The sequence below is a fragment of the Candoia aspera genome, chromosome 17 (genome assembly GCF_035149785.1).
Source record: "Candoia aspera isolate rCanAsp1 chromosome 17, rCanAsp1.hap2, whole genome shotgun sequence".
Classification (NCBI taxonomy): Eukaryota; Metazoa; Chordata; class Lepidosauria; order Squamata; family Boidae; genus Candoia; species Candoia aspera.
This window is the reverse complement of record NC_086169.1, coordinates 10,254,964-10,280,409: the sequence shown is the minus strand read 5'-3', so window position 1 is coordinate 10,280,409 and position 25,446 is coordinate 10,254,964. Positions and strand designations below refer to the sequence as shown.

At 46.1% G+C, this 25,446-nt stretch overlaps 1 protein-coding gene across 1 annotated transcript in view; it reads left to right on the top strand.

Annotated features, from left to right (window-relative positions):
- Positions 1–22,895, top strand: part of ARHGAP30 (Rho GTPase activating protein 30) — a 35,694-nt gene extending 12,799 nt beyond the window's left edge. Inside the window, exons 3-12 of the mRNA XM_063316725.1 lie at positions 1,196–1,340; positions 1,872–1,954; positions 2,703–2,810; positions 3,877–4,004; positions 5,858–6,011; positions 9,912–10,012; positions 14,513–14,581; positions 16,263–16,733; positions 18,327–18,562; positions 20,421–22,895. Coding sequence (XP_063172795.1) covers positions 1,196–1,340; positions 1,872–1,954; positions 2,703–2,810; positions 3,877–4,004; positions 5,858–6,011; positions 9,912–10,012; positions 14,513–14,581; positions 16,263–16,733; positions 18,327–18,562; positions 20,421–22,751 — 3,826 coding nt within the window. The 3' untranslated portion in view covers positions 22,752–22,895. The remainder of the gene's footprint in view (positions 1–1,195; positions 1,341–1,871; positions 1,955–2,702; positions 2,811–3,876; positions 4,005–5,857; positions 6,012–9,911; positions 10,013–14,512; positions 14,582–16,262; positions 16,734–18,326; positions 18,563–20,420) is intronic.
- Positions 22,896–25,446: the final 2,551 nt, after the last annotated feature.

Below are 25,446 nucleotides of genomic sequence, written 5' to 3'. Positions count from 1 at the left end.
TGTCAAGAAAACAGGGCATCAACATGCAGTTACCAAGAGAATCCAGAAATCTCTAGCCTAAGCAATGCAGAAATAAACTGAACGTTAAAATAAATGTATCTGGTTACCTAGATTTCAGTAACCTAACCTCTTTTCACTTTCAATAAATCTGATTAAAGAAGACTCTGTAAGAATGTTGGGGTTTGGCGGTCTAAGAAGCCTCTGTGGCCTTGACAGTTGTCATCTAGTGCCTACATATGATAGGTTACTGCAGTGTTTCTCAACCTTAGCCATTTAAAAATGTGTGGACTTCAACTCCCAGAATACCCCAGCCAGCTCCCAGGTATTCTGGGAGTTGAAGTCCACACATCTTTAAATGGCTAAGGTTGAGAAACACAGGGTTACTGAGACTATTCGGGATCTGGGTGTCCTATGTTGACCACAAGTTAAACATGAGCAGGAGTGTGATGCAGCTGCTGAAAGGGCAAATGCTATCTTGGGACACATCAAGAATATAGAGTCTAGGTCAGAAAAAATAATTGTTCTACTCTCTCTGCCTGGTGAGACACTATTCAGAATACTGTGTCCAATTTTATGAGGAACAGCTAAAGGATCTCGGTATGTCTAGCCTACGAAAGAAAAGACTGCAGGAAGATATGATAGAAGCCAATGCCCGAAGAGTGTCACGCAGAAGAGGGAGTGGACCTACTGCCCCAGAACTAGTGGCAAACAACAAGGAAGTAGATTCCAGCTTGACATCAGAACTCCATGGTATTCTCCTTCACTGGAGGCCTTCAAACAGACTGGATGGTCATTAGTCAGAGATTCTCTAGCGCAGCATTTCTCAGCTCAGCAACTTCTGGGAGTTGAAGTTCAACCTCGGCAGAATTCTGGGAGTTGAAGTCCACACAGTTGCTGAGGTTGAGAAACACTGCCCTCGTTGATAGGGGGTTGCAGTAGAGGACCTCTAGGTCCCTTCCAACTCCAGATTCTGTGGGAAGGGATGGATCCTGTCTGGTTTTGAGAGAGCAAGAACGACATCACAGGCAGGGTTTTTGATAAGGAGCGTGGCCTCCTCTCAAAAGCTCCCCCCGTCCCAGTTCAAGTTCTCCACTTCTGGGATGGGACTATTGTGCTGTTCTGATGCTGATATGGGCTTCTCATATCTTCTTCCACCACCACCTCCCTTCTTTTTTCCCCCTTAAATCCTTCTCAGGCTTGAGTTCGACAATGACCGGAACCCTGATCTTAACAAAGAGGTGTATCTGCAGGACATTCACTGTGTGAGCTCCCTTTGCAAAGCTTACTTCAGGGAGCTTCCCAACCCACTCCTCACCTACCAGCTGTATGATAAGTTTGCCGTAAGTATGACTTGCAGGCCACCCTTCGTACCAGTTCACTTATTTGTTATTTATATCCAGCCTGTCCTCCGGGAGCAAAAGGCTGGGATTCCTTTTTCTCCAGTCCACCCAAAGACCACCTTGTGAGGGAAGTTGGGCTGAGAGGGAGGATAAGAACCTAAAGTCATGTCATGGGCTTCCTTGGCTGAACTAGGGCTTGACTTTGGGTCTTCAGAGTCCACGTTCAATACTAGGACCACTGAGAATTCGCCTAGGTCACACAAAACTGGGGGTGGTGGATAGGAAGAGCGCTCCCTTATTGGAGGTGGGAATCCATTTTTTGCTCCCTTAATTTTCCAGTCAGCCTGCCATGACTGGTTGGGCCCATTCTGGCTCCAAGCCCTGGCTGGACTCCTGATTCCTGCACCTGATCACCAATGGTTCAGCTGTGAGAGCCAAAGCTCAGCTCTTTCCTCTGCTGGAGTGGGAGCAAGATGAGGATGCTTAGCAAATAGAATTGCAAACTGAACATCAACTTCCTCCTTCATCCAGGAAGCTGTGGCCATCCAGCTGGAAGAAAGCCGGCTGGAAAAGATCAAGGAAGTGCTGAAGGAACTTCCAGCCCCGCACCACCGGTACTTGCAGGGACCCTGTTTACATCTGGCTCCGCTATTCCACGGGCTGGGTTCCGGTCCAGCCACATAATATGAATTGTGTGTTCATCGATTCGTAATCAGGAGAAAGGCCAAAAGGCTTAAAGTTCTCATCAAAACTATACCTCAGACCACACTGCGCACAGGAGGTCCCCTATTCAGTGCCTGGCACACCCAAAGAAAATGTGTCTTCCCTGCGTAAGGTGTGGGTGCACAAACTGGGACCCTCAAGGCTTTGGTCCCCCAAATGAGTCAGGAAGAATCTGTGAATCTGTGAAACTCCTGATCAGGAAAGGCATGTTTACCTATATCTCACTGCTGACACTCACAAATACCTTTAATCAGACTGACTTTCACCCATAGGTGAAATATGAGGCCACTGATATCACCAAGTTTTATCACATTTATTGGCTGATTGAGGTTTTGACACATTGTTTTCGTGTTTTCACTTTGTTTTATTATATTTTTTAATGTAACTGTCTGGCGTTCCTCTTAGCTGCTACAGAGGACCTGTAGGATGTACATTTAAGAAATTCTTAAGAAATACCTTTCTGTAAATTTAAAGTTTCTTAAATTTACAGGAAGATATTCACTCCATCTCTGGGAAGGTGGGTGTAACTGGCAAATCAAGGCAGGGGGTGGTCTTAGCCTGAGACCAACTGATCCTCCTATCACGTTCTTTTATTTTCTTCTCTTTCGGTCTCTACTTTGAAATCCAACTTGCCACCAGAACCCTCGAATTCTTGATGAAGCACCTCGTCCGCATGGCGTCTTTTAGTTCCCAGACCAACATGCATGTGCGAAACCTGGCTATTGTCTGGGCGCCCAACCTGCTCAGGTAAGACAGGAGGCCACTGGGGGCTTCCAACCGAGGCCAGTCCTTTGGGTTGAGGCCAAGCCACGGGACCTTCCAGGTGAATCGCTGTGAGAGCAGGACAAGCCACATTCTCAAGGGTGAGACGTGGCCCCACGCCAAGCGGGTGGGATTTCACCTGCATCCCTTTTGGGGCATGAGCCATTATAGTGGTGATGGCGTTCCAGGTCAAACTCGCTGCTTAGGAAGTCAAGGACAACCGGCACATGAGAGGGCCACCACCACCGTGCAGTTCTAGAACCTGTAGCTCTGTGGTCACAGGCCCGTTTTCCTGCAACGTTTGTTCATTTTAGTCCAAGATTCTGTCTGTGAACATGCGCAGGGTTGATATTTATGCATCTGAAGTGCATTTAAGAAACCAGTTGAATGGGGGAAGTGGAAATGGGGACTCTTCCTTTCTCTTTCATCCTTCCCTTAGTGATTCGACTTCCTAATCCAATTTTACCAGAAAACATGATTTAATCCAGTATGTCTCAAACTTGGCAAGCTGGCTGGGGAATTCTGGGCGTTGAGGTCCGCCCCCCTTAAAGTTGCCAAGTTTGAGAAACAGGGATCTAATCAACGTTATAAGGCTCTGATCAGTTTTACAATGCTCAGCAGCACTCCATAACTGAAACTGAGCCATTCATGGTGCTCAGCAATGCACAGAAACTAGGAATGCCTGAGCCAGGTTTCATTCAAGTGGCGGTGGGGCAGAAACCATAGTGTGAGGAAGCTATTCTCAAGAGGAGAGATTGGAATGTGTTTTCTGAGAGCGAGGAAACCATCACCCTGAATGGGATATGATCTCCACCTAAATTTGGCCACTGTTTTGACTCCCTTCCGAGGAAAATTGCTGAGTTGGTGAAGGACTTGCCACCATCATGAGCACAGATCCCTTGGGTGGGATTGCTTGGCACTCGATCGGCCGTCTTTGCCAATAGCCAGGCCTTGATGAAGGCGAAGCTAATCAGAACAAAAGGAAAGGTTGCTCTGTGCCTATGCGTGGATTTGCTTCTGATGCGCCCAGCTCTTCTCTTATGCCTCTTAGGTCCAAGGACATCGAGGTGTGTGGCTTCAACGGCACGGCAGCCTTCATGGAGGTCCGCATCCAGTCCATTGTGGTGGAGTTTATCCTTACCCACGTGGATCAGATTTTTGGAGATGCCCCTCTCTGCGGTAAATCCTCCGACTCATTTCTACAGCTCCTTGCAGCGACAATGTCAGGAAAAAGTGGAGGAAAAGAGCAGCAGAATGATTGACAAGGAAGCTTGCTCTAGCGCAGGGTTTCTCAACCTTGGCCCCTTGAAGATGGGTGGACTTCAACTCCCAGAATTCCCCAGCCAGCCACACTGGCCTACAGGTAGCAAGCCTGCTACTATTTGCAGAATCCTTCTGGGGATCCCAACAAGGCAAAATCAGGACGTGGTGTGGACCCAGCCCTTTGGTTAGAGAGAACAGCAAGCGTTGCACACAGAAACGGTCTCCCGGGTCATCAGTGCGCTGGGGGTACTTGACCTCAAAGTATCGGAAGGCGCACAGTCAGTTCTCTACTTCTGGGATTGGCCCAGGAGTGTGGCGGTCCTCGATAAGACGCCACAAATTTTAGGCCGCTTCAGAACCGTGGAAAGCTCCGAGAAAGCTTTGCTGGCTAAGCTGTCAGGCGCCTCCCCTGGAGTCTGTAGCGGAGGGATGTTGTTTCAGCAAGACGTGGAAAGGAAGAGGCTTTGTGTGGCTGTTAACCCCACCAGGTAGAGTTACCAATTCTTCCTAAAGCACCAGATCGGCTTCTACCGTCGTTGGCACTGGAGCAGAGTGACCCCTGGGCTTTGGAGTGCCAGGAGTGGAAGTTAACGTTTCCCTCCCAAGTGGAGAAAGCCATATTGTCTGAACTTCCGAGGGTAGCACCAAGGGTCAGGCACGAGGTGGGGCCCAGCCATGCTGGCTGGGGAATTCTGGGAGTTGAAGTCCACCCATCTTCAAGGGGCCAAGGTTGAGAAACCCTGCGCTAGAGTTCTGTAACCAGAGATGCTAATCTTCCATCCACCATTTTGCTCAGAATGCAGATGCCAGCCTTGTCCGTCATCCCTCTGCACCCGCACAAGTTGTCCAAGCTGGTGCCCTTTGGGTGTGCTGGGTTGTACATTTCAACCAGAAGGCGTAGGTTGCCAGGGCCGGTTGGGATGTTAGGCACTGTGGTTCAGCATCTTTAGAAGGCATTCTTCCCACAGCAGTGTCTTGGCAGCATGCAACCCATGATGTTCAGAAGACAGTTGAGGAGAGTTGTCTTAGTCTATCACAGCCAAAAATCTGGTTGCACTTTTTCTAACAAATTTTATTATTAAAAGGCCTTAAGTTTTTGGGGGCTTCAGCATACTGCACTGTGCAACCGATGAAAGGATTGTGCCTTTTAGTGAAGACTGTTCATCTGAACAGGTGTGACTAGACCAGTCCTGGATTAAGTGGATCTTCTGTCTGAATCTGTACCTGTATCTCCACAGCAAGAGTGCATAACCTTTTCAAAATAAAACCAAACAAAATTGAAATTCTCAGCGGAGAAAGCCACAATCCAGTAAGTGGGTGAGGCCAGACAAAATGAAAGAGTCCCTCCTTGTGAGGGAGATGGGCGGTGATAAAATCTGATAAAGAAAAAAAAATGGATTCAATTAATTAAGAGAAATATAATTGTTAATATAATTGTTCCAGAGGTTTTTTTTTCTTCTCCTGTAGCAGAAAAAGTTCATTCAGGAACAAAGCTTTCACCACCTGGACAGGAATTTATGGAAACAGGAAGCAGGCTTTGAAGCCAAACCCAGATCCCAACCATTGCTTGGCCCCTAGATCCCCACTTAGATTCCAGAAGCCGTTCAACCCAGCAGGATTTCCTTGGGAGCAAACTTACATAGGATAGCTTTTATTAATGATTTGTACAGAAATCCAATATTTCTCCAAATAGGGCAGGATAGCCCCCAGCCCCAAGTAGGCACTAAGAAATGTGTGTAAATGCAGAGCTTCTTTTCCATCCCTCCTAGGTGGTACCCGTGAGTCCATCAGGAAGTCCCTCCTTGCTATGTCACCAGTTGTCCTTTCTGATTTTCCCTACAATGTCCCAGCGGTGCTGAACCAGGGGGATGGGCCCCCCCAGATGCGACCCTACCACACCATCATCGAATTCAACGAGACCAAGTAAGCAGCCCAGCTCTTTTGTCTTCTCCTGCTCGCTCCAAGAGAAGAGCAGCTTTCCCTGGCCAAGTGCTCCTCTGGACCATGGTTCTGTTCCAGCAGACATCTCGAGGAGACCGGGACGACTGCTCTGCTCTTGTCTTACTCACAAGGGGGTGGATCCCACAGCTCTTGATCCAATCCCTCTCCTAGGAGAGCCAGCCTTCCCTCCCGGTTCACCCACCATGTCTAGGATGAGGTTCTAGCACCCTTCCTACATTGATTTGTTGTATTTCCTGTGTATTCCTGAGTGTTCCTTCCTTCTTACTACTCCCTTGTTGGAAAGTTGGGTTTATGCTTTGAGTATGGTTCTGAGAATCAGCCTCCTTCCCCCTTCAGGTTTAGTTTAAAGCTGACCAGATAACTTGAGAAATGTGTCTTCCAAGAATGTTCTTCCCAGACTTTGTGGTACAGCCTGTCACTCACCAGTTGTCCTTCGTGTACAGTCCAAAGGAATCTTTGGTCCAGGAACCCAAAGCTTTTGGGTCCAGGAACCCAAAGACACCATTCCCTGAGTGAGTGGTTCACCTCCAGAATCCTTCATTCCTTCCTCAGGCCATGACCTTCAGCTGGAAGTCTGGAGAGAAACATCAACATATGCCCAACCTCTTTGGCCTTTCCTCCATATTCTTTCTGAGCTCTTTCTGGAAGTGTCATTTGGTCCACATGAAACAGAACAAAGGGATCGTGGTCATAAGTTTGATTAACTGGGTCAGCCTCTCTGTCAATTCTGGATTTCCACATCCAGGAGGCAACACTCTTCCCTTAATATCATGCCTGGTCTGGAGATTGCCAGCTCCGTTCCTCACAGCAGCAAGTCATCCATCCCCACCATCGCACCTGTTCCTCTTTGGGACAGCTGTTAAGTTCCTCACCTCCATAGAAATCCAAGCTTCTTTCCTTCCCATCCCTGGAACATTATGACCTTCTGTTCATTTCCTAGAATATGCTACCAATATGCAGATAACCCCACTGAGTCACATCCCAAGTGCGTCCCTTGAGCTGATAAGATGAAAGCCAACTTCTCTACATCTTGTGGTGGCCTTTTCAGAATATTCTAAGGGTGTGCAAATTACGCCCATGAGTCAGATGTGTCAACGGTCTTTTGGAAGACTGTTGGGCAGGGTTTAAAACAGCTGCATTGCTAAAGCTGGGGTGGGGGGCTGTACTGTGGGGAAAGTGGTGTCCCTGAAGGACGGTTGTCCTCTCCTGGCTTTGGTCCTGGAGCCCCTCCACCAGGGACAGCAGGCAGCTTCACTGTAGGAGTTTCAGCAGAAATGCATGGAGCCACAGGCAACTAATGCAGGGCTGTGGTTGCGAGAAGGGAAGCAGGCTTTTCAGCCACACCTCTGTGAGGGGAAGTGCTGCCCCTCCACCACATCAGAGAAGACCTCCCTTGGGGCTGGTCCTCTGCCCATGGAGCAATCGCTCTGATAGGTGGGTCTTCTGCTGCCAGTTATTGGCACCTCCTTCTCCCACTCCCTCCTCATCTGCTTCATGGTGGGGGCAGAGCAGGGCGTGGAAAGGCAGTCGGCTGTGCAGAAGAGCTCTGAGCCTGGGCAAAGGGTTCCCTCGTCCCATTCCTCTTCTCTTGTGCTTGTCCTCTGAGCTTGCTAGCCTGCTGCTGTCACAATCCACTGTTGCGTGGGGCTTCTTGAAATACAAAATCATTCTTGCCCACGTTTTTGAATTGATTCGTTTTCCTGCCGGGAATGAAACCCACTGCTCTGCTGGATCATCATCATTATTGTGGTTGGTTGCACAGTCAGCCAGGTGTTTAGACCGGATTTGACCTTTGTGTCCACCTGTTGAGTCCTTCCCAAGGACCTGGGATAGGCAGATGTTGTTGTTCAATATTATTAAAGGTATCGTGGCAGGATGTCGGCTGTTCCAAGTAAAGCTGCCTTTTGCAATTGACCGAGGGGGATTTTGCCAATGCTGATGGTGTTCCAGGGGTGCTCCAGATGTTTTGGGCTTGCCCCCAGGGCGCCTATGACTATTGGTTCTGCCTTTGCTGTCTTTTGCCACAGTCGTTCTACTTCCCTTTGCCGGTCTTTGTGTTTTCTGATTTTCTCCAGTTCTTGGCTCTTCTCCTCTGCTGCCTCCAGGTCTTGCAATGTCCACCATCCAGGCTTTTTTGCCTTTCTTATCAACAGTAGTTAAGTCTGGGGTGCTGTGCGCCAGATGCTTGTCTGTTTGAATTCTAAAGTCCCAGAGCACTTCGGCTTCTTCGTTTTCTATTACTTTGTCTATTTTGTGACTCTACCAGTTCTTGTTTGCATCATCATCATCATCTTCTTCTATTATTATTATTATTATTATTATTATTATTATGCTGTCGAATCAGTGTTGACTCCTGGCAACTGCCTGGACAGGTCCCTGCAGTTTTCTTGGCAAGGTTTCAGAAGTGGTTTGCCCTTGCCTGCTTCTTCCTAGGGTTGAGAGAGAGGGGATGGCCCAAGGTGACCCGGTTGGCTTCATGCCTAAGGTGGGACTAGAACCCAGGGTCTCCCAGTTTCTAGCCTGGTGTTGTCTCCTCCTCCTCCTCCTCCTTCCACCCATCTTACACAAGTAACTCTGGGCAGCTCATAAGATCAAAGCAAACAAACCCCCCAGACATAAACCCACAGCACCCAAGGACAAACTGTTAACCCCACCCCCTATCAAGGGTAGTAGAGCTCATCTACCCCTGTCCCAAATGCCTGGTCTTCCATGCCTTGCAAAGGCTAACAGGGTTGGGCCCTCCAAATCTCGGGGGGGGGGGATGCTGCTCCACAGGGCAGGTGCTGCCGCTGAGAAGGCCCAGCCCCAGGGTCCAAGAAGATGACACAGTTTACTGGCAGGGACCTGGAGCATGGTCTCCCTGCTAGTTCTGGTGGGTGGGCAGAAACAGTAGGAGAAACACTCCAGCCTCGGCCAGCACTGGCCCCCGGCTCATCTCCAGCAAAAGGTTGCCTGGCCAGCTCCAGTGCGCTGCGGTTTGTCAGTTTTTCTCTTCCTTCTTGAGCAATTTTCATTCCAACCTTGGTTGCTTCTAATCCAGCATTTCTCAAGGCCTTTCTGCATGTAGGTCAAACAGCTGGGGAATGATGTATAACCTTGGCATTCTCCTTTCCCAATTTTGAACTAGTATGCAATCATTCATTCGTTCATTCATTCAAAAGGTTTGTGTGGCCGCCCACCTTAGAGCTCAACTCTGGGCAGCTCACAACAACAATAAAACTACAAAAAGCATAAAACCATACAAACAGAAACTAAAATCCCAGCGCCTCAATCATCTTCCCAGGATGTCCCAACAACCATCCACAAGATGGAGCAACTTTATCGCTGCTTCCTGGTAGCATGTACATTTTTCAATGTGTCAATGGGACGGTCCAGTACACCCATGTTTTGAAGGGCTGTCATAATTTATCGCATGGCCCACACATCCAAAAACCTTAGCGTAACCAGGAATACAAAAGATGTACAGGCTCGGCTGTAAACCTCAGCTCTGCAAATTGTGAAGCACTTATTCAGGAATTATGTGACTCAGCAGAAGACTTTCAGACCCAACTCAGCCACAGCCATCTCTGTATTGTAGACAAGAATCAAGCCCATGTGCACAAAGAATTTTCTTCCTCTGTAATACGCAGAAATCAAGGCCCTTATGTAAGCTGAAGCTCCAAGGTTTAAAGTCTATGTTCTTCCCTCCAAGTCCAACAGATACTTGGCCATTCTTTGGATGGCCTTGGGAGATACCTGATCTACGCTGACATTGGGAATCTTGGGTTCTTGCCTCACCAGCTTCATCCCTTGGGGAGGGGGGCCTAAATACATTGCTTTCCACTCAGCATAGTTTGTAACCCAAATTCCATTCCTCTGCAGAAGAAAAGGGTCCCTTAAAGCCAAGAAATGGAAGTCAATCTTCAACCTTGGGCGATCCAGCCACGAGTCCAAGCGCAAGTTGAATAAGTCAGAGGATAAAGGTAAGAGATGCATGGACCTCCTTGCGTGGAGCATAGCAACCCATGCCTAACCATGGCGATGCCCAAAGGACAAAGCATGTGTTGTGATATCACGACACAGGCCTTGCCGTTTCCTCCTGGTGGTGCAACATCTCACGCAAGGGCAGTTTGTATGGTTGGTATCGTGTCATTGCACCACACATTTCGTCACCTGCGCCCCTGCCTCCCAGGTTGTGGAGGAACAACCCAGACAGCTGTTCCTTCCTCAGCATGCTTCCCAGCCACCTTCCCAAGAATGGTGCTTGGAAAAAGCTACCACCACAGGGTTCCTCTGGCGTGGCTCAGAAACGAGGCTGCCCTTATAGGAGAGGGGCAGTTTCTTCTGCTGCGGCTGCTCCTGGGGAGCCACGGAGGAGTGGGGAGCAGGGAAGGAGAAGGAGGTTCTGCTTGCCACTCTACCCTCCTCCCCAGCACGTCTCCCTGGCCTCCCTTGCTCTTCTCCTCTTCGCTGCCCAAGCCCAGACCCTTCTGGTAGGCAGTGCTTCCCAGCCGCCCCCTGAAACATTTGACCCCAGCCCTCATGGAGGAACACCAGCAGAAGAGGACATCTGCCCCAGCCACTGCTGCCACAGAGCAAAGGGGCCAGGACTGCTGCTGTGGGAGGTGGCAGAAGTAACTGGCAGGAACAGAGACTTTGTGGAAGGTGTCCCACAAAGCCCTGAACAAAAGACTGAAACGTTGGCTGCCCTGCAGGACTCTGTGGTCTCCATCAGCTGAAGCAGAGATGGAACCAAGGCCCAGAGCCCCATGGCTGGATAAGCAGGACGGTCCCGCTCAGCTTCTTCCTCCAAGGAAATCAGGTGTTTGCATCTGGGGGTGCAGAATATCTTTCCTGAATGGGAAAGCCACAGCATATTGGCTGCACGTGACTCTGGTCTTAATTCTATGGGCCATTGTCCTCACCTGCAGAAAACTGTGTGTGCAGATGTTTCACACGCCGCACGTCCACCACCGAAACGCAGTGAGCCACCAAAAGCGGAATGTGCCTTTGTAATGATGTGCTGCATCCTTTCTTTGCTGTCTGGTACAAAAGAGTGGCAGCCAGGGCTTGATCAGTGAGTCTCTATGGCAGGCTCTGGGGTAGAAAGAGACGTGTCATGGAAAAGTAGCTTCCCCTTTTGCTGAAAGCAGATGAAATGTCTGGCTGTCAACATGTGGGGCCTCTCCTTGTGTTTATATCTGATTTTCTATTACAGTCAACCTGAATTGTAGGGGGGGGGTGTTAAGCTGGGAACCATCTCACTTGAAAAAAAAGAAAAATCAAAATTAGCTCGATTGACTTAAGTAATGTTTCTCAAGCTTGGCCACTTTAAGATGGTGGACTTCAATTCCCAGAATTCTGGCTGGGGAATTCTGGGAGTTGAAGTCCACACATGTTAAAGTGGCCAAGGTTGAGGAACACTGGATTGAAGGATAGCTTGAGTTTCCTTTTTGTCCTTTCTCTGCAGAAAAAGTAGGGAAAAAAATAAAAAGTTACTTTTAAAAGGTATATCATTTGATTAAACTTTAAAAACGTTACAGTTGACATTATTTCTAGTTTGTAATATTGCATATAAACTAAATAGCAGTACAGTTATATTGCTATTTATAGTACTATTTGATAAAATAGTAAGGTACAACTGTATACTATTTTATAAAAGACCACTCACTATAAAAAATATTAACCTATTATATAAAAAGAGCTATACTGTATAGCGAGGGAAAAAAAGAGAAAAAATTCTATAGTAACTCTCTAGGCAAGATAAGAAAAAAAACCCTTTAGTTGAGACAAGAAAATAGAATAGTTTGGTCTAGTGGTTAAGCCTCCAGGCTAGAAACCAGGAGATGGTGAGTTCGAGTCCCGCCTTGGGCACAAAAGCCGGCTGGGTGACCCTGGGCCAGTCCCTCCCTCTCAGCCCAAGAGCCAATCAGGCGTGGTATGAGAATTCTAGTCCCGCCTTAGGCACAAAAGCCGGCTGGGTGACCCTGGACTGGTCGCTCTCTCTCAGCCCAGCCCACCTCACAGGGTTGCTGTTCTGGGGAAAAGAGGAGGAGGCAGGAGTATTGGTATGTTTGCCACCTTGAGTTATTTATTAAAAAAAATAATAAAGGCGGGATAGAAAATAAAACAAATAAATAAAATATCTGTTATAATTATATAACTTTCTTCGATTTCTACATTACGGTCCGTTTTTCTGAACAATGAATTAAACCTAGGCCATATGGAATCTTACGTTACGTTGTGTCTCTTGGGAACAAAGCTAATTCAAAGGTTGCAAACTGACAAATTTTGTTGTCATTTGTTTCGAATCTGGGACACAAATGTTCTTGCCTGAATACATAATCACCTTTTCCAGAAACATTTTTTTGGGGGCTGAACTCAGTTAGTTTTTAGAAATGTCTCTAATGTTCCTTAAGACCCGTTGATTGGGCAATGCAGGATACTCACTTCTCTTATTCCAAACATTTTATACTGTCCAGATGTGAAGTTGTATTTAATTTTTGGCAACAACATATTGTCACTTTTAGTTTTAATAAAGGCCTTCTCCAACAAAACCAACTCCTCTGGAGTTTCAGAGGCCAACCAGGGCATTGGGGTAAATTGTTTTCCGTTTGTAAAATCTCTAAAGTTTAAAAGTATCAGCCATTTTTTAAAATAAGAATTCTTCCGAAGTGCTGAGATGAGAGAAAAAAAAACCCAGACATAATTTTCTGCCCAATAAGGCCTAAATATGTCTAGCCACCTTTGGTACTGGAAAAATAGCCAAATCCCTCCTTTAATTAGTACCAAGAACTTGCCAAGAATGCAAGGATAACTCTCAAGATGAGTCCACAATGGTGGGTGTTCAAAATGGTTTCAGTTTCAACGTGGGATTCAGGTTAACACATAAACCCAATGGCATTGTTTAAAATCCCGAAACACTCTCAAAATGAATGTAATTCCCAGGATACTTTCTATTTTGCATGGAATCCCTATATACCTACCCAGAAAATAGTTTCAAAAACTCAGTACGTTGTTCCACAAATTTTTATGGTTCTTCAGTTCCAAAGATATCTCTGGAAAAAATACAACTGTCAGTTAAAGATGGGGGCTTGGGTTTCCTGAATCTTGAAATATACCATTATGCATACCTTCTGACTCTGGATGCCTTCAAAAATTCTCCTTCCTGGCTCTTCTGGAATATTCACAGATAATATGTTCAGTTCATTGGACTGTTTTGGATTAAAAATATCATAGGTCCAGTATATCATTCTTATCATACTGATTTGAAAGTTGTGTTATATTATTTCCGGAAAACTGCAATCTGACCTTTTTTTCTCATGCAAAATTGTCCTGAGGAGCAATTTCTTCCTCTCTCTCCTTGGCTTGGCTTGGCTTGGCTTTTTCTACCCTTCCGCTCAACCCTTCCATCGGCTGGGCAGAAGGTCCACGGGCTTGGCCTCAGAAGTATATATGGAGAAGTTAAAAAGTGTGGGGTTGGGGGTGTTCCCCTGCGTGGTATTGTTCCTGTAGAACTTCATGATAAAAACAAGGAGTTGTTGGTTGATCAAGGAGAGAGAGTGTTTCCTGCATAATTTATTTCTGGGGATTGAGTCAACTGCAGCCTTCAGTTTAATGATGGAGCAATCAAGTTCAAACCATACCTCCATAGTTTATCGCTCTTTCTGTTTCTATGTGTTGAATACTTCATATTGTTTCTGGGTTTTGTAAGCCACCCAGATTCTAATGGAGTGAGCTGCAGCATTATTATTATTGTTATTATTTACACAACGTGAAATCACAGCTGGTGATTGGCAGTTCTTTAGCTGGTGTTGGCCTTCATTCGCACTGAGTTCTTCCCAAGAACCTGGGATGTCGTAATGTATCAGCGTAGTATATGTGTGGATCCAAGCAGGGTGGCCTTCTGTAATTCATAGATGGGATTTTTGTCAATGTGCAGATTTTCTAAGTGTCGTCCAAGGCTTTTTGGAATGGCCACCAGTGTGCCAGTCAATAGCCACTGAGACCACCACGGATAGTTTATGCCATAATCTTTCAACTTCGATTTTCAGATCTTGATACTTTGTGATCTTCTCCAACTTTTTGTCTTCTCTTCTACTATCCCCTGGTATTGATGATGATGATGATGATGATTGGAGAACCTGTTAAAGGAGGTTCTGAAGCACTTGGGGCTGTTGGACAAGATGTCAACTTGAACACATTCTTTATAGTTCACCCCTGAAGGGTGTCAATGTTTGATAACATGAGCAACTATTAAAGACTGGGAGATTATGCCCAGGAGCCAATATGCAAACTCTACCACTCGATGCTAGCTCCATCTGGCACCAGAAGCAGCCCCTGGATTATTTTCCCAGTGAGTCAGTGGCCTTTTGTAAGAAAAAAAAGTTCTGCGCCCCTAGCAGAAACATTTGGGGCTGAAGCAATTCTTGGAGGCCCAGTTGATTCAGCTCAATCCTGCCTTTCTGTTCCAGATGACAAAGTGGGTAAGATACGACTGCGTCCAGCCAAAAGCATGGATTCGCTCAGCTGTATGCCGTCGGTCAGTGATGGTAGGTAGAGAAACCTGCAAAAACCTGCAGAACAAAAAGCAAAAGAAGCCTACGATCGTGTTCACACAATGGGTTATAAGTCTGATGCTAACTATGGTTAAACTGTCTACCTCCATGGGATAGGAGAAATGATGGTTAAGGAGTGAGCTTCCTCTAGCTCACTCTTCCCAGCCAGGGACATGTCCACAGTACCCTTTTGTGGCCGAAAGGCACAACGAGGGTCCCCAGCGCTAAACCTCTTTTGATCTGAGGCGCTGCAAACCACATGAATGGCAAGTCCGCTTTAAAAACGGGACAGGAAAAGGCCAGCGCAGCCTGGTTTCTCAGTTCCTCATCAGTTACGTGGAAGGCTTCGTTGCTGGAAAGGATTCACGAAGCACCTTCCTGCCACGGTGGGTGGGCTGTGCAAAGAACCCCTAGAGGGAATGAATGATCGATTCGCCAAGAGACACAGTACTTATCGAAAAGAAGTGTGAATGGGTTGAAAGGAAGGGACTGCCAAGAAGATCGTGGCTGGGAGCGTCAATGAGATCTCGGAAAAGGAAGAAGTGGAAATATTAAATAACAAAAGGCGTTATATGAAGCAGGGTGATGATGTGGGCAAGGAGGGAAAGTTATCCAGAGCTCTAGCGAAGGATGTTGAAATAAACTAAGCTAAATTGCCCTTTCTTTTTCTTACCTTATGTCTTAATTTCTTTGGTGCATTATTTTTACTCCTTTTATAGTGGTGTTTACCCAGAAAGGGAATAGTATTGTCGGTATTCATCTGAGGAAGAGCGGGATTTGAGGATTTGACCTTCTTCTACCTCAGTGTTTCTCAAGCTTGACAACTTTAAGACGCGTGGACTTCAACTCCCAGAATTCCCCAGCCAGCCATCCTGGCTGGGGAATTCTGGGAGTTGAAGTCCACCCACCTTAAAGTTGCCAAGGTTGAGAAACACTGTTCTATGCCATTCTTTGGATTGCTATAGGGTAGATTTCAAAAAATTCCCACCTCTCAAGGATTTTGTCCCCGTAATGATCCTGATCCTGAAACAGTGGATCATATTTTATTGTATTGTGAATTTTATAAGAGTCTTCGGCAGGAAGTTATCTGGCCTATTTTAGAATCTAAACCAGGAAGGGATACTTCTGCGTATGTAAGATGAAGATTCTGAGATCACAATGGCAACAGCCAGATTTTTAACTATGGCTATAAAAACAAGGTTTTTGGTAACAAATCAATGAGTTGGGCTTTTAAGTGTATCACGTAATGTTTATTAAATATTTTATCTGCTAAATTGTTTTATTTAATGCCAAGCCTAGATTATATCTGTAACTTGTTTTCAGGCCTTTTGGCTGTAAAATAAATTAATAATAATCAAGCCCACTGCTTCTCAACCTCAGCAAGTTTAAGATGTGTGGACTTCAACTCCTAGGATTCCCTTGCCACTTAAAGGACCCCCTCAACCTGGTCTCCACCAGTTGTGGATACCATCACCCAACGGAGCCACAGAGTTCTCATCGCCAGTTTGGGAGCGATGAGGTTGACTGTTGAGGAAGGCTGATTTGAGGCTGAAAGCATTTTGAAAGGTGCTGTTGATTCAGCATGATAGCCACCTCACCGTATTAAGGCTGTTGGTTGGATACGTGGGCATTGCCCCAAGAGTCTCTCTGACGGGTCCCTCTCTTTTGGATGCAGATGATGCCCACTTGGGGAGGGAGTTATCCCAAAAGCTCGAGAGTTTTGATGGACCAGTTTCACTTGACAGCAGTTTCTTGGAATCTGGGTACGTTTCTGTCAAGAGTAAATCTGAAGACCCGCAGGATGAAGCCACCAAGTCAGAACCCACCACCCCAAAAGCCAGCAGGTCCAATCTTGTTGGAGGGACCTCTCAAGGGCGATCCCCCAAGACCGCAAGGAACCGGGCTGAGAAATGTGCCGGGGTCCATATCTCAGGACCGTTCTCGGTCACGGTCCCATTCCACATCACGTCCAACCTCACTTTGTCCCGGCTGACCCGAGGGCTGGAGTGTCCGGCTCTGAGCCACCGCACCTTGGAGAATGAGAGCCCCGAGGCCACGTCTTCCAACGAGGAAGACTTTTCCAGGACGACAGAAGACAAGGAGAAGCTGATGTCCTCAGTCACTGCGAATAAGGAAGTAACTGCAGGTCAGTATTAACGTTTGCACGGAGGCTGACAGTAATAGGGCAGTTGTCAAGGGCAGGCACAGATCCCAGAAGCAGCCGTCACGAGGGCCGGATACCAACAACAGTGTGTTTGGTCATTGCCCCAGCTATTCTACCTCCTCCAAATACCTAGATGCAAACTGGGGTGCAAGTTCCATACTGTATGGATAGTCCTCGCTTAACGACCACAATTGGGACCAGAATTTCTGTTGCTAAGCGAAGCGGTCATTAAGCAAATCTGACCTGATTTATGACTTTTTTGCAGCGGTCATTAAGGAAATCACCGTGGGCGTTAAGCAAACCTTATGGTCGTTAAGTGAGTCACACAGGTTCCCCGTTGATTTTGCTTGCCAGAAGCCAGCTGGGAAGGTCGAAAATGGCAATCGCATGATCATGGGAGGCTGCGATGGTCGTAAATGCAAACCGGTTGCCAAGTACCCAAATTGTCATCCTGTGACCGTGGGGATGCTGTGACGGTCGTAAGTGTGAGGACCAGTCATAAGTCGTTTTTTTCAGCACCGTCTTAACTTTGAAGCATCACTAAACGAATGGTTGTTAAGCGAGGGCTACCTGTAATAAGAGGAAGCCAGTTCCTTAGACAATGTAACATCTTAACCTAGTCAACTGCACATTCCTTCTAGTCAATTTCATTATGCCAACAGAACATTTCTTTGTTTGATTTTTCCTGTTTATATAAGTAGCGTGCAATGTCCTCAGCCACAGGTAAAATTGCAAATTTGAAGCAGAGTAGAAATATTATATTATGATCAGGAATAACCAAATAGAGAAATCTCAGGAGATTAATTGTACAATAGAACTGCATGAACAGGATCCCCAAAATACAGTTGCGCTAAATAATAATGATTGTTTTGCCTTGAGGTCATGTGCATACTGTATCTATCAAAGAACTATCTTAAAACAGCCTTCTGTAACGTAACAGTTCCCAGATGTGTTGGGACTACAGTTCCCATAATTCCTGTCCTGACTAGGAATTGCAGTCCCAACCCAGCTGCAGGACATCACACCAGGGAAGCCTGAATCTGAGAGAGATAATAGATCCTTTATATAAAAAAAATTAAAAATAGCTACCAACTAATTAATATGGGACGTTTCTTTTGGTTAAATTAATACATCTAACTGGATTATTCAATCAAAAACAATGCAGTTTAATTATTACTGTCTGACACAATCTACGTTTTCATATCATGCTCATCTATGGTTTGTAGAACAAGCCATGGATCAGCATGTCATATACAACATAATCCATGGATTACAAGCTATCATGTAGCTTTACAACTATGTACAGTTAGGATAAACCGTAAGTATGCCAACCACATTATGGCTTAGTGCAATGTTGGAAACCAGATCGCTCTGTTTTGCTTGGCCATTGTTTGCTTTCTCACTTACACCTTTCCTTTGCATGTGTTAGTTTTAACTTGGTACTCAAGTCATTTGCAAATAATAGGAATGGAACATTTCTCAACCAGATGTCAGTGACCAGGTTTGTACTCAGCAAGGACCAAGTCTCTGCTATGAAATCTGGACTCGGTTTTTTTTTGTCTGTATACATTTTAGGAACAGAGACAACTGTTGAAGCCCAAATTGACCCTGACAAGAACTGGATATCTTTGGAGGTCGAGGATTCCTTCTCGTTCCTGGACAGCCAGGATGCCTGGATAGACAATGTCCCAGAGGAAGGTCAGATGCAGATGAATTCCAGGGAGGGCCTTGATCTTCCATCACGTGACTTGGACATCTTACCAAGCCCTGAAGATGATTTGGGAAGTGGCTTTATGAATGAGATGATGGAGGTGAGCTTCATGATTAAGCAGTATGAAATCTTTCTCCACCCCTTTTTTCCAGCCTGACAAAAGGACATTCTGAGGAAAGGTAGCGTGAGCGTTATGCAGAAGGGAGAGCTAACTCTGGAGACCACCTTCCCTCTTTGTACCTTTCTGGCAGCCTTCCTTCCATCTTGGTGCTGCAATGTGGCAGGTGGTTGATGGTCTTGTCTAATCTCCAAAGTTCAGTCAAAGTCGCTTAGTTTCACCCCTATTTGATTGATTTGCAGCTTCTGGGGTAGGAAGCAAAGGAAAAATAGATATGGTCCTTCAGGTTGGACAGCTTCTACAACACCCTTTCCCAGTCTGGCTCCCTCGAGAGGTAGTGGGAGATTGGATGGGGTAAGGTGGGAATTCTTTAGTTGTTTCTCAGCACATCTGGAGCACACCTTAAACTAGGGGAACCTGCTGTAGAAGCTTCCAAAAACCAGATTTAATGAAAAGTTGTTCAAAGAAAGATACTTGAGCAACATGACCACTCAAGGAAAGGGTATGTTTTCATTTTTTTTAAACATATTCTTCTTAGGGGCTGCCACACCAGAATGAACACAGCCCCTACCATCCCCTAATTAATCAGCTTAATTTTGGGTCTTTGTGGTAAAGAAGTTGGCATATAGGGATTAAAGCAAAGTGTCACCAAGTCGGGATGCTGCCGGGGTGACCCTGGCTTGGCCAGATTCTCTTGCCCAACTCTACCTCAAGGGGTGGCTGATCTGGATAAACAAGGGTGTATGCTGGTTGCATGATCCTGAACATATCTAAAGAAGGTGGGATTAAAATGCAATAATATTAATGATTGATGTATCAACTATCATTGACGCTTAACTGAATTAATTTGGTAAAACAAGGAAAGTAGTTGATTAATCCGTTCATTAAAACAGTGCTTCTCAATCTTGGCCTTGCTGGCTGGGGGATTCTGGGAGTTGAAGTCCACCTACCTTAAAGTGGGTGAGGTTGAAAAGCACTGCATTTAAATAATCCATGTTTCAAGCTCTGTTAAAAAGTCAGGCTTTGTGCCTCCAGAAGTGAGCTGAGGCAGCTCTCTTTGCAATTTAAAATATGTTTAAGGTTTATCCGTTTATTGTAAATTAATCTTCAGGAATAGAGGCAGTATGTTTGCAGACATCTGAACAGAGAAATTTTACAGAAAATGGTTATGTGAAGTAATCAGAAATGGTTAGAATATCATTTGAATCTATTTAGTTGTGACTTATTCAAAAGACCATGGTTAAGCATATCACGTTACCCACACAACATGTGAACATTTTGTATTTATTTATTTTACTTATTTGAAGCAACATGCTTAATTCGTTCTGTTTTTTCTGGTTTAGCATACCGTAGTACATTTTGTCAGTATGTAATTCAATATATTCGGCAAAAATATGCTGTGTGAACGCAGCACTCTGTTCATGCATTGTGCTAAACCATTACAAATCCTTTTTGGTTTTAGTATGAACTCGGTCCATTATGGTTTATATAATAAATCACAGTTAGGCAGGCCATGGCTTAGCAAGAGGTGTGAATGTAGTCCTCTTCCGAAGGATAAATCCATGGACTTCTTATTAAAGATTTGTTGACAAAAAATATGTAGACTGGTAACATGTGAAAACTCACATAATTTGGACTAAAAAGAAATAGGCTGTTTGGAGTTACATAATTCTCAACGATTTTATGATGAAAAAATGCAGGTTAAAAACGGATGTTCTCTGAAGTTTTTCTTTTTCAAATTAACTGTGTGAAGATTCTAAATGCCTCCTCTGTTAATTTTTAAGAACTGGATTTTAAAGGCCTTGCTTCTAATTCTTCCCCCTCCCCACACCCTCTTTAGCTGGAGACGTATTCCATGGTGCCAGCACTGGGTTATCTGTCCATTGAAGAATGTATGAATGAACACTCAGAAGAAGAAGATGACCAGTATTATCTTGCCATGGGATTCATTGATGAAGAGCCATCCAAGGAAGGTGATGCTGAAGAGGTCTATCTGAGTGCTTTTGATGATCTCAGCCCCTTAGCTAGTGAACTGAAACATCTTCAGCAATTTAATGAAGATCAGACTCCTGACATCCCTTCCCCAGAACTCACAGTGGAAGTTGACACTTCCAGGATGCCTAGAGAAACCTTCGTTGAAGATCCAAAGAGCTCACAGTTACTTGAAGCTGGCATGGACCCTCAGCAAGGTGACTCTTCAACTTGTGACATAATACTAACCAAGGATCTGGATCCAAAATCAGCCAAGCCATGTGAGGAAGAATGGGGTTCCGGAAGCAATTCTAACGAGGTGGAAATCAACCTGACAGAAAAAGCTGAGGTAGAACCTGTTTTTTCAATGCTGCAGTTAGAAGATAGGAACGTTGGAAGTGGGGTTGATCTCTTTGTACTAAAATCTGGGTGTCTTGATGAAGCTGCTTGCCAAAAATCTCTGGATCCAGAGTCTGGGGAAAAAAGTGCTGAGGCTGAGAAGGTAGAACCCATTTTTTCGTTGTTGCAGGTAGAGGACGCAGATGTTGGAAATGAAGTTGATGTCTTTTTAAGAAAAACTGGCCGTCCTGAAAATGTTGCCTGCCAAACATCTCTGGATCCAGAGCCTGAAACCCAGCTAATCAAATCAGGTGCTGAAGATAAGGGGCAACTTCAGAATACACCTGAACTTGAGCAGATTCCATGCCCTCCTTGCGGCACCAGAGTGGAAACTCCTCCTTCAGACGTGGTTGAGAGTTCCAGCAAACACTTGGGTGATAGATTTGTGATTCCAGAGATGGCAGGGCTGCACAGTGGAGATGCTGCACAAGCTGCTTCATCTGTGGAAGAACTCAACTCACTTCCAAGTCTGGTTCCTTCTTTACTGGACAGTAATTCTGAGAATGCACCTTCTACAAGCCTCCCAGCACTGGCTGCTTGGAATCCTGAGCATACCTCTTCCTCTGGGACAGCTTATGCACAGGCACCTTTGTTCGACAGTTGCACGAACTCTGAGGACCTCTCACTTACAGCCTCTCCTCCAAAACCCTGCCTAGAAAGTCTTCTGCAGAGACCTCAGTACGAAGTGCCGGTGGAAGCTTCACACCCTATAGAGCATGGGCTCTTGGATGGAAGCGTCCACATGAAGTTGACATCCAGTACTACCCGAGTTCAGCAAGTGAAGTCTTTCCCAGTTGTGCCACCAAAGCCCCAGTTTGCTAAGGTGCCTCCCTCCTTAAAGCCTGTGACTCCCAGCAAGGAACATCTCATCACTGTCCCGGGTAAGAACTGTGAGAACGGGACCAAGCAGGAACCCAACCAAAGCTCTTTGAAAAGGCCCTTCCACCTGACCAGCTTGGACACCTTTTACCGTACCAGAGACAGCAACCAAAAGGTAGAAAACCTCCCAGCATCTCCTGTGCCACCCAGCTCTTCCGAGAATTGCTCCAGCAATTTGGGTGCCCTTCCAAAGCAACGGAATTCCATGCCCGTGAGCTTGGAGAAGTTCAGCAATGACTGCAAGGACAAAGAGGACATCATCCCAAAGCCACAGCATGCTCCACAGGATAAATCCTTTGCGTGGTCCAAGAGTGGGGAGCTTGGAGGAAGCAGCCTTCACCTTACAAAGGGCTCTCTGCCAGGGAGCTTGGATAAACAGAAGAGCAGCCAGCACGATGACGGGAAAGGACCTGCCCATGGACTGCTTTTGCTGGAGAAGCCCACCAGCGAGGGCTTTGAGGCCACTCCCCAGAAGCAGGGCTGGAACAACTGGCGCAACAGCGGAAGCATGTCGTTCGATGAGGCTGTGGCCCTCGCCAAGGAAAGGCACGTTGCCAAGAGTCCTATGCGGCGAATGCAAACCTATTCCTACGGAGAGGTGGACGGGCCACACGGGCCGTCCAGGATGGAGAAGACCGTTCCTGCCCCGAAGCCTGCTCTGAAGCCTCTGGGCCAGCTACCCCAGAGGCCGCTGAGTTGCATCAGCACAGCTGGACCCCCAGAGGCCCATGCTCTGGGAAAGCTGCATTTTCCTCCAGCATTGCCTGACATCACCCCGGAAGGTGTGCACACCCCGGGACAGGAAGTGTCCCCTTTCCCTCAGGACTTTCCTCCGAGGAGGAAGCCGAGCTTGTCCAAGATAGGGCGGCTCTTGTCTGTGTCTGACGAGGCGTATTTTGCATTGTCCCACGAGCAGAGGTGACTGGCTGGCCCCACCCGTCCTTCTGGGGGGGCCGATTCATGCTGCCCTGCACTGGTGGGGGCTCCCACCATGACACACCCGTTAGAACGACAGGAGGCCGTTGCCAGATCAAAGCAAAGGCCCATCTAATCCAGCCTTCCCCAAGCTGGGGCCCAAACTGTGCCCACTCTTAAACAAATAAAAATAATGTTACAGTAATGGTTCAAATGAAAAGAGAACAGAGATGTCAAATTTATCTTTTACTAGTATTAAAAGGTGAACGAATCCTGATATATAATGAACATTATACAAAGCCCATACAGGTAGTCCTTGTTTGGCAACTGCCTTGTTTAGCAACTGTTTGCAGTTACGACGATGATGAAAAAGTAACTTTGCCACCAATCCTTGCATTTACGACCTCTGCAGGCCTGTAAAGCAGAGGAAAGCTGAAGTCAGATCATAGGCGCAGTTGCAGTTTCACTTGGCGACTGCCACGCTTAATGACCAAGTTGCAGGTCCTAGTTGTGGTTGCAAAACAAGGACTACCTGCATATAATTTAAAATTAAAATGGGCTGAGGGGAGGAGAGAGAGAAAGGCCCAGAAATTTTGCATCCTGAACAGAACAACTGCAAAAAATGTGCCTAGAGAAAATTCTCTTCCTTGCCTGTCTGGTGAGAAATCAGTTCAAATGTTTCACAGACTGCAGGTACCAGTGGTCCAAAAGTCTCCTGCAGGTGCTAATCCTGCAAGGGGCCTCTCTGTTGGGACGGCCCCGGATTGGGGAAGGCAATTTCCTTTCGGAATGGAGAAGACCAGGGTTTCTGACCCTTTCTTTTTCTGTTTTGGTGGCTGGACGAGGCTTTTTTTTTTTTAATGCAAAAGAGCGGGGCATAAGAGAGTCACAAAGCACAATGACCAAGTTCACATCACACACATGCCCAGATAAGCTGTAGTACGGCATAACGTGATTATGTGATACACACAAAAAAGTGAGACAAGAGCTGAAGCCCAGTGACCCAAGTAGCACATCGTGTAAACTCAGCCATGAGGTATGTTCAGCACATCTATTTTAAATAACATGCCAATGTGAATAGATCAATAGGTACCGCTTCGGCAGGCAGGTAACGGCGTTCCGTTCAGTCATGCCGGCCACATGACCACGGAGGAAGTGTCTACGGACAAACGCCGGCTCTTCGGCCTTGAAACGGAGATGAGCACCGCCCCCTAGAGTTGGACACGGCTGGACTTAATATCAAGGGAAACCTTTACCCCTAAGGAGATAGATATATATGTATATCTTAGAGTATTTTTCAAACTGGCAACGTTAAGATGTGTGGACTTCAACTCCCAGAATTCCCCAGCCGGCATGCCTTAGTTGCCTATTAATTATAAAAACAACTTTAATATTCCTCCCGTGATTGGGTTCACATGCTGTGCTAAGCTGAAGTGCTGTTTGCCTGCTGTTGGCTTAGCGTGTGCATGAACCCATCCAACTACGTCTTATTCAACAAACCAATTAAAATAAACCACAGTTTAGTAAGAGTACAATGTGTGAAGCCAGTCACAGTCTGTCTTTATCTTTTTTCTCATTATTTCCACTGGATTCCTTTCTGTTTCTATACTGAAGACAGGATAAGAATCTCTAAAATAAATAAAATGATAAATGATTGGTAATATTCATGTGTACCTTTCAAATGTCCACCAATTTATTATAAACTGTTTTATGGGATTTGGGGTGCAGTCTAAAGTTCAAGGGTATACAGGTAGTCCTCGCTTAATGACCATAATTGGGACCGGAATTTCAGTTGCTAAGTGATACAGTCGTTAAGCAATTCCAACCTGATTTTATGACCTTTTTTGCAGCAGTCATTAATCGAATTGTGTGGCCATTAAGCAAACCAGGTGGTGTTAAACGAATCATGCAGTCCCCCATTGATTTTGCTTGCCAGAAGCTGGCCGGGAAGGTCGATAATGGCGATCACGTGGCCATGTGACCCTGCGACAGTCATAAATGTGAACTGGTTGCCAAGTGCCCAACTTGCGATCATGTGACCGGTTGCAAGTCTTTTTTTCAGTGCTGCTGTAAGTCTGAACCATCACTAAATAAATGGTCATTAAGCGAGGACCGCCTGCACTGTAGGTACAAACTGCATTACAACTTAGCAGTTGGTCTTTGTAAACCAGAACGTATAAATTTATTGGATGAACCTTGAGAATAAGTATACATCAGCTGGGCTTTGCAAAGGATTCAGTCCACGGTCTTGCTGTCCCAGGAGCGCTGGGTTCGTGCCTGGCGGGCTACAGCCCAATGAATCACACGCCAAGCTGGAGATAAGAACAACTTTATTCTGCCCAGGATAGGTCACCTGTGGATCGCTCCCAAAGCAAGCAAACCAAAGGTTCCAGCAGTTTTTATACAAGCCTTCCCAAATACCAAGCAAAACCTCTAAGACCCCAAGCAAAATCCTGGGCTCTTAGAGGTTATCAAAATCAGCAAATGTATCCCTAACAAACACTTCTTATCAGTGAAACAAGCATTTCTCAAATCTGCTATACTCACTTAAGCAGGAAAAAGTAAATCAGCCAAGTCGGTTATCTTTCACCCAGAGGCCAAGCCACGTAATAGCTTTATGACTCCAATTCATCACCCTGGCTGGGACGGTGGCCTGCAACATGACTTTCCGTGCGCACTGTTGTGCAAGCCTTTCCCAAAGG